The sequence below is a fragment of the Antechinus flavipes genome, chromosome 3 (genome assembly GCF_016432865.1).
Source record: "Antechinus flavipes isolate AdamAnt ecotype Samford, QLD, Australia chromosome 3, AdamAnt_v2, whole genome shotgun sequence".
Taxonomy (NCBI): Eukaryota; Metazoa; Chordata; class Mammalia; order Dasyuromorphia; family Dasyuridae; genus Antechinus; species Antechinus flavipes.
This window is the reverse complement of record NC_067400.1, coordinates 280,655,491-280,669,359: the sequence shown is the minus strand read 5'-3', so window position 1 is coordinate 280,669,359 and position 13,869 is coordinate 280,655,491. Positions and strand designations below refer to the sequence as shown.

At 34.9% G+C, this 13,869-nt stretch overlaps 1 protein-coding gene across 5 annotated transcripts in view; it reads right to left on the bottom strand.

Moving 5' to 3' along the window:
* PCYT1B (phosphate cytidylyltransferase 1B, choline) overlaps positions 1-13,869 on the bottom strand; it is a 113,722-nt gene that overhangs the window by 56,564 nt on the left and 43,289 nt on the right. Inside the window, exon 1 of one of the 5 annotated variants that reach the window (XM_051985081.1) lies at positions 4,630-4,887. The exons of the other annotated variants lie outside the window; for them this stretch is intronic. Within the exon in view, the coding sequence (XP_051841041.1) occupies positions 4,630-4,704 (75 nt within the window). The 5' untranslated portion in view covers positions 4,705-4,887. Of the gene's footprint in view, positions 1-4,629; positions 4,888-13,869 lie in introns of those variants that run through there. 5 annotated transcript variants of the gene reach the window in all.

The following is a 13,869-nucleotide window of genomic DNA, read 5'->3' as shown; positions in this document are numbered from 1 at the left end:
GTGCCAATCATAACCCAGGCATTCCCTTTTCTTCTTGGGAGATTTTTACCTTTTCACCTCTCTATGCCCCATACTCATTTAACATTCTAATTAAATATGTTTATTAATGACTTGGAAAAAGCCACAAATGGAATGATCATCAGGTTTCCATACAGGATGACATAATCAGGATCTGAAAATATTGACAAATTAAAAGGAAGACACTCATATTATGGAAAGAGTGTAGGATTTGGAATCAGAAGAAATCTGTTCAAATACCAGCTCTGCCACTTACTTTCTGTGAGACCTTCACCAATATCCTTCACCTTCCTAAATGTAGTCAAGCATAGAATCCTTCATTAGGACTTTCATTTTTCATTTCTTTAAGCCAAACAATTATTGAATACTCAATCAAATCAAACTAAAGAAATGAAAACATGTCAAGTTTTTAAAAAAATTTATCATTGATGGAATTGATTCTTTTCAACAATAGGATAATTGAAGACAATTCCAGTAGACTTGGGATGGAAAATGCCATGCACATACAGAGAGAGAACTATAGAGACTAAATGTGGATCAAAGCATAGTATTTTCACATTTGTTGTTGTTTGTTTGCTTGGTTTTCTTTTTTTTCTTTCTCATGATCTTTTCCCTTTTGATCTAATTTTTCTTGAAAAATATGGAAATATGTTTAAAAGAATTGTAGGTATTTAACCTATATCAGATTGTTTGCAGTCTTAGGGAGGGGGAAGGAAAGGAGGGAAGGAAAAAAGTTTAAAACACAAAGTTTTACAAAAATAAATGTTGAAAACTATCTAAACACGTATTTGGAAAAATAAAATACTATTAAAAATAATTTATCACTGAACTACTTTAAAATATGAGTTCCAAAAAATAAGACACAAAGCACCAATTTTATTTTGAGGACTAGGTACATTTAGCATATATTATATATAAATGTCTCTAGATCTGTTTCCTCATTTGTAAAATAAAGATACTGGAGATTCTCTTCCAGATTTAAATTAATGATCCTAAGAGCCTTCAATTTTGAAACTTTAGCATCACCTTGATCCTTCCCTTTGCCTCTTTCTTCATATTCAGTTAGTTTCCAAGTCTTGTCAAGTCTACCTTCAGAGCATATGTCTCATTCATCCTCCCTCTCTTGCCCATCGCCTAATTCAAGATTTCATAACTTCTCACCTATACTACAGTAAATCTAGTATTTGAAGTACTAATTTACAGTCTCTTCTTCACACTGCCACCAAAACAATCTTGAACTACAAATTTGACCCTTAAAATAGAGTCTCAAGGCCAAGTACATTCAGCCAAAATGGCCTATTCATTTTTCCCTTTTCTTCATAATTCATCTCCCACTTCCACACCTTAACACAGGTTCTCTCACACAATTGTAATCATTTCTTATCTTCTTGATAATCTACGACTCTGCTTGAGAATCTATGACTTCCTTCCAAATCCAATTCCCATGTTATCTCCAACAGGAAGCCTTTCTTAATGCTCCCAGTAAGGACTTTTTTCCCTCTCAAGAAATCATACTATTCTTTTCTATTTACATATTGTATCCTCCCTATGAAATGTAAGGTCTAAGAGGGCCAGGACTGTTTTTTACTTTGTCTTTCTCAAGGCATTTGTCTTTTTTTTTTCTTTTATTAAAAGATTTCATCAGTATAAAAAACTTAATCCCCCCATTAGCACCAACTGACAACATGTCTATAAATCCTATCTTGGAATGTTATGCAGAGCACTTAAAGGTTAAGTGACTTTCCCATGATCCTACGAGAATTGGGGCCTTAAAACTTGAACTTATTCTTCCTTTCTCTAAAAGCAGATGTGTTGCACTAGAGATGATTACCCTCAAATTAAAACAACAACAACAACAACCTAGCTCCAAAAATACAAAGAGGGAAAGGGCAGGAAGAAATAGTGGTTGTCTTTTTTGTATGTTTATTTTTTAATGGAAGTGGAAGGATAGTGAATTGCAAACTCAATATAAATCAACAATATCATAATAATAGTCCAATTTTTTTTAAAAAGCTACTGTAATATCAGCATGCATTAATAGAGCCATAGTATCAGAATTAGAGAGGTGATGGATATCTTGGACAGACCACCTTTAGAATATTGTGTTCCATCCTGTGTTCCCTCAATGCTTTTTGGGAGGACCATTAATGAGATGGAAGGTATCCACATGAAGAATACTTGAAGGAAAAAGGCTATTTAAGTCATACATGAGAAGCTTATTGTATGAGGAGTGGGGAGGAGATGATTGTTATTTTCAAATGTTTGAAAGGTTGTTATATGGATGAGTATCAGATATGTTCTTCTTAACTCCAAAGGATAGACACACTGGAAGTTAAAGAGAAGAAAGTTTGTCTAATGTAAAAGAAAAAAAAGTAATAGAGGGTATTAAGAGGATTGCCAAGAGGACATGGATAATTGGAGACATTTTTACATGACTTTAGACACTGCAAACTAAATAATTATAGCATGCACCAACACTCTTGTACTTCACTCCAGTTCTTTCATAAAACCAAGGTCCAAATGTTAAAAATTCATTCATTCATTTAATAAACATTTATTAAGATCTACCATATGCAGTAAACAATACTAATGAGAAATTTTAAAAATACAATATTTTGCTTCTATTTTAGAGATGCAGGCAGGGAAGTATGGAGATTTGACCTTTGCCACAATCTTACATTGTCTTCTCTCCTTTGAGACCACCCTAAAACATGCCTCATCTCCTCACGCTGGGACTTTTACAACAGCTCACTGGTGGGGGTACCAGCCACAAGTTTCTCTCCACTCCATTCATCTTCCATTCACTCTTCAAAGTAATTTTCCATGTCAGTCCCCTATTAGGTAAACATTAGTGGCTCCTTATCTCCTCCAGGATCAAATATAAAAACTTCTGTTTTTCATTTTAAAATCTTATAAATTAGCTTTCCACTTTCCAGGCTTCTTAAGACTGTACACCCCACTCCTTACCCCTCAATTCAGAGGCACTGTTTCCTTGATGTGCACTGACTTGATGTGCATCCCATCTCTAGCTGCCAGGCCTTTTCTCTGGCTATCCCCATGCCTACAATGCTCTTCTTCCTCATCTCTACTTCCCAACGTTTCTGGCTTTGGTAAGTAGAAAATTATTTGAACAAGCAAAAAAGAAGAAAATAATGTTATAGGCATTCAATTTCTCATATCTGTATGTGTGTGTGTGTGTGTGTGTGTGTGTGTGTGTGTGTGTATATTTATGTGTGTGTGTATATACACACAAAAAAACATGTACTCACATACGTCCAATAAGCATATCCATGTTTATGACTTTTTAAAAACTTTATTTTGGTTTGGAAATTAATTATTTTGGGACAATAAGAAATAAATAGTAGATCTTGAAATTGGTCACTGGCCCAGTAGGTTCTTGGACCACATGGTTTCATATGTGCTAAGAAAACCCAGAATAGCCAGATGGCCCTGAAAGCATACTAGCCAGAGTCTTTGGAGTGGAAGAATAAAGAGATTTGTTCCAAGGCCTTGTGCAAACAGACTATCCATTCTTTTGTGCATTGAGAGGAAGAGATGCTTTGTGAACATGGGAAATATAATCTTTGTAAAAGATAGGAAAGATAGGAAACAAAATTTAAATAATTTCCAAATGTGTTTTAGGGGTGAGGAAGGATGATTAATTTGAAAATTAAGTAATTGCTTTTGAAGGCAATTAGCCATCATCAAAAGACTGACTTTTAAATGTTTCAAATTTTTATTTTTTTTTCCAAAAAAAAAAAAAATCTCACCAATCATAAATTCCTTTTTTCATTTTCATTTCATTTTTCATTTCAAAGCTTTTTAAAAATTCTTTAGGAAATGTTTGAGCCCAAAGATGATTTTTCTTCTAGTAAATTCTTATAGTTACACAAATTAAAAAAAAAAATTTAAGTGCTGTTCTATCAATTTTCATCCTTTGAGTTATCCTATGAGGTTGACAAGGTAACTACCTCATTTTATAAATGAAAAAACTAAGAAAAGGATGTTATGATTTCCTCAGCGTCCTCATGATTGAAACAGCATATATTTTATGTAGATTTAGATGATTTCCATTAAAAGAGGCAAGGGAATCCTCTTTTTAATTCATTTCCCAGAGAACTAGGAGTATTAAAAGCCTCTAATCCCAGAGCCTTGTTTCTCCTGCTAACCCATGGCCAATAAGAACTTGAACCAAAGGATGCCATTTTGGCTGGTTCACTGATGAAAGAAGCACATGTAATTGGATCTTAGTGGCCATTAATCTGGTACCTGGACATACTTTGAAAGTGTCCTAGCAACTCTACCCATTGATTAGAACATCAAGTCACATGGCTGAATTGCAGGAGAGACTTGAGGTTAAAGGCAGATAAGATCTTTATTCTGATTTCTGGGCAGTGACCATGTTTAAATGTCTGACTCATTTGGGCTTTACAGAGAACAAAAATGGAAAAAAAAAAACAAAACAAAACAAAAAAAAAAAAACAAACCTCTCCCCTTTGGAGTCTCTCACCACTCTTCAGAGTAGTTATTGATAATACTATTTAAAAAAAAAGAAAAAAGAAAATACTTTCTATCTTCTATTAAACTGAGTAATCACATTGACACCCTTACCAGAAGGGGAGAGGATGGGACTGGATCCATTATGGTTTCCAACGCTGGGTGGTGATGCTCTGCTGCAGTGGCCATGAGCCTACCGTTTCCTCCCCTAAGAATGAGGAGGCTACTTCTAATCCAGCAACACTTTTCATACCAATTAGAACACTCATCTTTGAAAGATCAGTATGGCATGAGAACCTGAGTGATTCTAACCCTGCTTTTGACTGACAAATCGATTACATTGGCCCTCTTCTTCCATCACAGGGGAATAAATTTGCCCTAAACAAGATTGGTGCTTATTCAAGATAATTCAGTTAAATCCATTACCATGGCAACCACCGTCATAATCTTAACAGATTATATTTCTTCCTTTTGGGCCTCCTTGTACCATTGACTTTGATTAAGGGACCTATATTTTTTTTGCTCAGCAGATCCAAAATCAGACTCACTACCATCACACACTGAGTTTTCCATCTCCCATTTTATCTTCTGGTAGCTAGTGTTAAATGTTGGAAGAGATTTTTTCAATGGCAGCCACATATAAATGTTCTTGATTATTAGAGGTAGTTATCTCATCTCTCTACTCTATTTGTGACAAATTGGTACTTCCTTAAAGAAGGAGGGCTCTCCATTTCAACAGTCCCAGGAAGAATTACCCAATAAAGATAGAATACTTTTAGACATAGTCCCAACTGACCCCTTCCCAGACTTCTTTATTGTTTCCTTTAGATAGTCACTCAAGTCTTGATGTTTTTACCTCTTCAAAAGTTTCTCTGTATCTTAAAAAAAAGCCTATAAATTGCCAGTTCTTATTTCTGCTTGGATGATTTGGGCAATTTCTTTCTAGGAAGGGTTTGAGAGAACAAGAGAACTGGACAGAAGAAGAAAGTACTATATTATACTTTAGTATATACTTTCCAAAAAGCACAAGGGAAGAGGTAAAGGATGAACCTGGAAAGCTGAGTTCTTCCTTCTTTCTCCATCCTCATTCTTCTTGCTCTCTCTATAGCCTTTGAAACCATTGATCACTCTCTTCTTCTTGATATTCTCTTCTATATTACTTGGTGATTTCATTAGCTCTTATAGATTTAATTACCCTCTCTATGGCTGATGATTATCCAGTCTTATCCTGTTTCAATTTCTCTGCTGACTTTCTGTTCTGAATTTCCCATTGCCTTTCAGACATCTCAAACTGGATGTCTAGTAGACATCTTAAACTCAACATGTCTAAAACTGAACTAATTATCCTTCTTCCTAAACCCTCCTTACCTTCTCACTTCCCTTTATTGTACATGGCAACACCATTTTCCAAAACCCTCAGGCTTGCAACCTAGTCATCCTAATTTAGTGCTTACTTTCTTATCCCCCATATTCAATCTGTTGTCAATTGCTGTCAGTTTTACCTTTATAACATATCTCAAATATGCTCCCTTCTTTCCTCTTATACTTTTACTACTCTAGTATAACCTCTCATCACCTCATGCTGAGACTATTGCAATAACTTATTTGTATATCTGCTTGTCTCAAGATTCTCCTCAATCTAATCCATTTTCTTTTCATCCAGTAAAGCGACTACTAAAAAGTATAGGTCCACTAAATAAACTCTGGGGAGTCCCCATCATTTCTCAGAGGGTTTTTTTTCTTCCTTCTAATACCAAACAATTTTCCCTTTCCTCTTTTCTTATTCAAACCAACCTTGTCCAAGAAAGCTAAATTTTCAAATTGGCAACCAAAACAAATCAACCAAATATTCCTGCAAATGCAACTATTTAGATAAGAAAAGAGGAGGGGATGATTTGTGTTCAGACTTTCTAGTAATGGATTCAAAGCACTGCTTTTCTGCTGCAACAATCACTTCTACCAGGAATCAGTTTCCTTTTCTGTTCCTACATACTGAAAGAAAAAAAATTTCTAGCTGCGTATCCATTACAACAAAATTCCATTATAGCAAGCACTCTGGGGAGCTCATTGTTAAGGAAGTTTCCTTCTCTTCACTTTCAAGTCTATTAGGGAGAAAGAGCAGAAAGTCTGAGTGAGAATGGAAGACTAACTCAGTCGGTAATAACAAAGGTATTTCCCCTCGTGATGTTTCTATTAGTCTATTATTCTTATTATTTTCTAAATGTCAGTATAAATAACTCAGTGTTCTTTTGTATGAAGGTCAGGTATTAATCACGTGAATTACAAAGTTGAAAACAAAAATACCAAATCAAAGACTTTGCTGGGAGGGGAGGGGATTACATGGAAATGAATCTTGAGCTCCATGGGCTAGCCACGTGGAGCACCACACATTATTACACATGATCACACCTCCAGGGCTCTCTGCTTTATGTTCTAATCACTGTTTTTTCGCTTCTGCCTTTGAGATTGTTTAGTGTAAAACTGTCTCTTTATCCCCAAGCAAGGTCAGGTTCTCCAGCATCCCATATAGCCTGGTTCACGCTGGGATAAAGAGGAAGGTAGGAATGTTAAAACAATAATGGCTATGGTCTGAGGCCTGCAACGGGTAATCAGATCCTAGCAAGGCAGAGGCTGTTTCCTGGGAGATTATTGGAAGAAAATAGGCCTAGTTTGTGATGACTTATTTTGTTCCTACCTTTCTTGCTTTTCTTAACCACTTCCCCTCTTCCCCCCGTGTCTCGGTGATCAGGCAGAGTAAATCTTTCTCTATATTTACTCCACCGTGGGACACTGAGAAGCTTTGCACCGCCACTGGTAAATGTCATAAAAGCTTCCAAGTAGGAGGCTGACATGCTATGGATTGCCCTTTAAACCTCCTAGCCCAAAGCCTCCTAGTGACTGTCTTACTTTTATAGGATCAGATGGGATCAAACGAGATAATATTTGTAAAGCACTTAGCACAGTGCCTGGCACATAGGTGGTGCTTAAGAAACACATATTCCCTCCATCTAGATAAGGAAAATGCCCTAGAAGGGATCCTACCAGCCTAATAAGCCAGTGCACAAATTTACAAAACAGATAAATTGGGAGGTGACTGTTTGCATAATGACAGGCCTCGTGGGCGAGTTCCCTGGAATCACCCTCAAAACATGATTCCCTTTGCCCTCTTCTCCAGGACATATCCGATGAGCAGAGGGAGGCGCCTCAGTGAGAGCTGTCGGAATAATACCAAGAAGGCAGGTTTCCAAAGTGCTCCACAAACATCCATTATTCATAACTTGTCAGTGTATTTTTTATTCTCAGGCTTTCAATTTGTTTTCCTTTCAAGTTAATAGCACCTGAAGTAAGCATTGGTGGAGGAGGGAAAGGGGATACAAGTTAAAAGAGATAAACACAAGGAGTTTATTGATGCAACAGGTCAAACATTGCCTTATGTTGTATTCCATGAGGATAAAAGGATGATCTCTGCATCTTTAGGGAATTAAACAGAATACAGGCAATTGGATTCATCCACTTTTTTTTTTTTTTTTGCTAAAGAGGAGGTGGGAAAAAAAGGTTACTATACTGATTTATGTAAATTATGAGCAACCATTTCACTTTTTATTATATTCCTTAAAGAATCAATAATAATATAATGTTTTTTATTTCTTAAATTCAAAATTACCCTTCAGATTATGGTGTAAAATAGTTCCTCTTCCAGATTCTATTATTAATGAAAACAATAATAGTACATATTCTCTTAGTGCTTTATGGTAACAAGATATTTTTACATTTTCTAGGTGGGGAAACTAATATTCAGAAAGTTTCTATTGTTTGTTTTAGAATACATAATTCATAAGTGGCAAAACCAAGAATCTGGCCCAAGTCTTCTGGGGCAAAATCCAGGGCTTTTTCTAGTTTTTCTACTCTCGTTTTCTTTAAATTATAAATTAATTATAATTATTATATTATAATATGTTATTATTATTATTATATGATCAATTTGAATTAATAGGGGAAATGTATAGCCTGAGTTATGAAAAGTCTGACTCATAGTAGTTATTTTTTTTTAAAGAAATGAAGTTTTCTTACCTTCAGATATACATATAGGAGGAACAAAGTAAACAAAATATTACTTATTTAAGGAATTAATTTTCTAACATTATTATAATATCATGAATTTGAACTAATAGGGGAAATGTATAGACTGAATTAATGAAAAGTATGACTCATAGGTGGTGTTTTTTAAATGAAATGAAGTTTTCTTCACATATAAGAACAAAGTAAACAAAATGTTACTTTTTTGAGAAGTTAATTTTCCAACATTATTATATCATGAATTTAAACTAATAGGGGAAATGTATAGCCTGAGTTAATGAAAAGTCTGAATCATAGTTGTTTTTTAAACGAAATGAAGTTTTTTTAGCTTACAAAGTAAACAAAATGTTACTTATTTGAGTACCTAGTTTAATTATTAATTAAATTATAGTTAACTGCAATATTATTAATAATCATCAAGAACTATTACTATTAATAATTATAATAATTAATTTATTGTTTATTGATAGTAAGATAATTGCTGTTAATTGTGGTGTTCTTTTATATAATATATGATGGTTCTCTGGGAGCAGTTTTCTTGGGGAGGTTTTCTGGAGGCAGCCTTAGTTTCAGTTCAGAGTAATAATCACTTCAAATGCAGCCAGCTGATAAAATCCAAATGTTTATTTTCTCCTTCCAAGTCTTGTCTCTTTCCTTGGACCCGGGTTGCTTTCTCAGAGGCCTATCTTTCAGTGGAGGAGTGGAGGAGAGCCTGCCACCACAATGGTGTGAGATGGGATGAATGAATCTGGCTCCGCCTCCGAGAGTGAACTTCTGAACTGACTCACTTCACTAATTCAGCTCCTTTTTATGCTCTTTTAGAGGTGTGAACTCAAAGGTTGATTCCTCCTCTGAGAGAGTGGGATTGTGGGTTTCTGACTTGTGAATCTCATACTGAATACTGACTTGTGAATCTCCCCAAAGTGTGAACTCCTATAAGTACTTAAATACATTAGTGAGGTAGAGAATTTGCTAAGTACCATGTTAAATTAGGCAACTGACTTATGACTTTGTAAGGATTCTAACAGTTAATGTTATTAATAATCATTAGTTATCTAAGAACCTAGATGAATAGCTTGAAATGAGCTTATTAACAGTGTCTATGCAAAAAGTTTTTTTTAATTTCTGAGGATATTTTAAAAATTTATTTTCTTAGGTATTTTAAATTGATTTAAAACATTACTGTATAGGGAAATTGGAAAGTTGGGGATGGGGGAAAACAAATCGGTAAGAGGAAAACTAAATTATAAGTTTTGTAAACTCAGTTTGGATTGTGCCAGCACAACTAAATGGGATTCGAGAATCCTACATTTAATGGAAATAAGAGCTTACAATTTCCAGGAGTAATTACTAGTAAAATGGGAGCCAGTAGCTATTAGGTGGTTAAATAAAGCAGCTTTTTTTTCTCTTCCCCCCAGAAAGCACCTTATTCATGAGACCTGAAAGAAAAATCACACCCCAGGAAGGGAAAGAATTGTTAGGTAAACTACCCACAATGGGAAGTAGGAGTGAATTCCCCAGAAATATTGTCAAGGTCCCAGGCTCAGGGATGATTGTCACTTTATCATACTTTGCTCCCCAGCAGGTATGGGACATACGAAAGCATATAAGAAGGTAAAGAGGAAATGAAAAGTTTAGAGAAGAGTTTCTAGATCTGTTTGTCAGGAATGTGAAATGTATGCAGAGAAAATGTAAAATAGTATATGAAAATGATTTAATAAGAGTTTTCTATATTAATCATTATATGCTCCAATAAAATAACCATATCTTCTGAGAAATACTAGATACATCGAGTAATAATAAAAAGAAATTTTACTTCTGAAAAACCTAAGGGGAAAATATTTTCATTTTTCCATCTTGCTGACCTGAATGTTATAGCATTCACTAAATCTTTCAACAAATATTTTTCAGCATCTCTAGACTACATCATGATCTCAATACAAAATCTGGCATTAACATTGTAACAGAGTTCATAGTCTGTCAGCTTCTTTGTGTTTCCAATTCCTATACTTTATCCCTGAGCAGTTAGATCCGCTTTTTATGGTAGGGGTAAAAGGACAGGGCCAGAGGCAGAGGAACCAAGGTGACTTGGTTTAGAGCCCTTTCATCCATAGGGATACAGGTCTAATTTACTTGTAGCCATTAAGATTACTTAATGTAATCTTCAACAATAAGATGATTCAAATCAGTGCCACTTGTTCAGTGATGAAGAGAGCCATCTACACCCAGAGAGAGAACCAGGGAAATTGAGTGTGGAACACAACTTAACATTCTTACTTTCTGTTGTTTGCTTGCATTTTGTTTCCTTTCTCAGTTTTTTTTCCCTTCTTGATCCAATTTTTCTTGTGCAGCAAGATAACTATATACATATGTAGACATATATTGGATTTAACATATACTTTAACATATTTAACATGTATGGGACTACCTGCCATCTAGGGGAAGGGATGGGGGGAAGGAGGGGAAAAGTTGGACAGAAAATTTTGCAAGGGTCAATGTTGAAAAATTACCCATGCATATGTTTAGTAAATTAAAAAGCTTTAATGAAATTTTAAAAAATATATGATAATTTTTTTTTTAAAAAAAAGATTACACTTAAAACCAACTCCTATAAAATTCCTCCAGATCACAAGTGGCCTAGTGACTAAGGTTTGAAGCTAAGATAGCTTTGGACTGGCTGAGGAGGACTTGGATTTGAATACAACTTCTGCTCCTTACCACCCTAATAACTGTTGAGATGCCATTTTCCCTTTCTGGGTCCTTCCTCTTCTGTAATCTAAGGGATGTTGGACTTCATGATCTCTAAAACAAGAGTATGCTAAGGGTAGCAGGATGGTACAGTGACTGGAGCACCAACCCTGCAGTCAGGAGGACCGGAGTTCAAAAGCAGTCTTAGACACTTGATAGTTATGTGCTCTTGGGAGAGTCATTTAACCCTGATTGCCTCCTCCCAAAATCAAGAGAGCCAATTTTAAAAATCTGAGGGGTGAGCCACTTCAGAAATTGGCAAAGGATTTAAGTTGAAGTTTTATTTATTGTTTTATTGATTGTCTAGTCTTAAAAAGTGATGTAGAAAGTGTCAATCAGGTAGATTAAACTTAAAAGTATATTCTGAGTTTGGGGGCAGTTGTTAAATATTTACCAGAACAACCCTATTTCTTAGACACCTTCCAAGTTCGAACCCTATCGTCCCAAGTATTACCTGCTAGAGCATTCAAATCAAGGACCTTTGCACTCTACTGACCTTTTAAATAAGGGTTTGAAATTAATACATGATTTTCAGATAAAGAAATTAAAAACATTTCTAATCCTATAAAAAAGAATCTAAGTCACTATTGATTAGAGAAATGCAAATTAAGACAACTCTGAAGTACCACTTCCTACCTCTAAGATTGGCTAAGAAGACAGGAAAAGGTAATGATAAATATTGGAGAGTATGTGGGAAAACTGGGACACATACACTGCTAGTAGAGTTGTGAACTGATCCAACCATTCTAGAGAGTAATCTGGAAGTAGGCCCAAAGGGCTATCACACTGCACATATTCTTTGATCCAAAAGTGTTTCTCCTGAGTTTGTTATCCTCAAGAGATTATAAAGCAGGGAAAAGGACCCACATGTGCAAAAATGTTTGTGGCAGCCCTTTTTATAGTGGCAAGGAACTGGAAACTGAATGGATGCCCATCAGTTGCGGAATGACTGAATAAGTTATGGTGTATGAATGTTATGGAATATTGTATAAGAAATGACCAGCAGGATGATTTCAGAAAGGCCTGGAGAGACTTACATGAACTGATGCTAAGTGAAGTGAGCAGAACCAAGAGAACATTGTAAACAGTAACAACAATTTTATGTGATGATCAACTGTGATGGACTTGACTTTTTTCAACAATGAGATGATTCAAGGTTGTTTATTTTTTCTTTCTCAAGGTTTTCTTTTTCCCCTTTGGGCTGATTTTTTTTTTTTGTACAACATGACAAATATGGAAATATGTTTAAACAAATTACACATATTTAACATATCATATTACTTGCTATTTTGGGGAGGGAAGAGATGAAGGAGATAGGGAGAAAAAATTGGAAGTCTTGCAAAAATGAATGTTGAAACTATTTTTGCATGTATTTAGAAAAATAAAATACTATTTTAAAAAATAAATAAATGAATATGGGTTTAGAAGTAAGGCTATATTATAAGGCTAGCCTTATAACAGACATACTGACTAAATGAAGGGCACTGAAATTCTCCCGAGTATATCTGGTGGCTCTTTAAGAGAATCTGGAATTACCACATAACTTACTCCTTTGGGTTAAGGCACTGTAAGCCCCCTTTAAAATGTGGATGTAATCTGGATAGAATAACGTTTTAAAGCAATATCTGCTATTAACACTTTAACCCAAACAAAAACAAGGTTAGTGAGCATCTAGAAAATAAAGCAATGATCTGTAAGAACTATCATGACCCTATTAGGAATAAATAGGTCATGTTAGACTGATTTTATTTCTGTTTTTGACTACTAAATTGTTAAATCAGGGGAATAGATACACAGTTTACCCAAATTTTCAGCAAAACATTCAACCCAAGTATTCCGTGTTACTCTTATGAGAAAAGTGGAGAGATGTGAACTAGCCAATAATTCAATACATGGATATGTGACCAGACAAAAAATTGCAAAGAATAATCACTAATGATTATTCCCTGTCATCTTGGAAAGAGAAGTTCAGTAGTGTGGGGACTTGTGCTTGATCTAGTAGTTTATTGTCCTTTAGACACTTCATAGTATCCATAGTATCAATAGAATTTGTCTAGAAGTGAGGTTTTTGGGGTTTTTTTTGAGAGTTCGCCTATGTTTCATCTCATTTTTGTTTCTAGTTTCAGGTTGTTTTCTGTTCTATTATTCTCTGTACTATAATAATTATAACAGCTTTTGATGGATCCCACAGGAAGGAGAGGCTGTTATGAGTATCTAATTATTAAATTAGTTTAGACCTATCTAAGAATGATGCAGTTTGTAATTTTGGCTCATTTTATCAGCCAAGCAATCTTTTTTTAAAAAGCTTTTTATTTTCAAAACACATGCATAGATAGTTTTCAATATTCATCCTTGTAAAACCTTGTGTTTCACATTTTTTCCCCTTCAGCCTCTCTAAAATCATCTTGCTGATTGTTTCTTATAAAACAATAATATTCCATAACATTTATATACCATAACTTATTCAACAATTCTCCAACTGATGGACATCCACTCAGTTTTCAGTTCCTTGCCACTACAAAAAGGGCT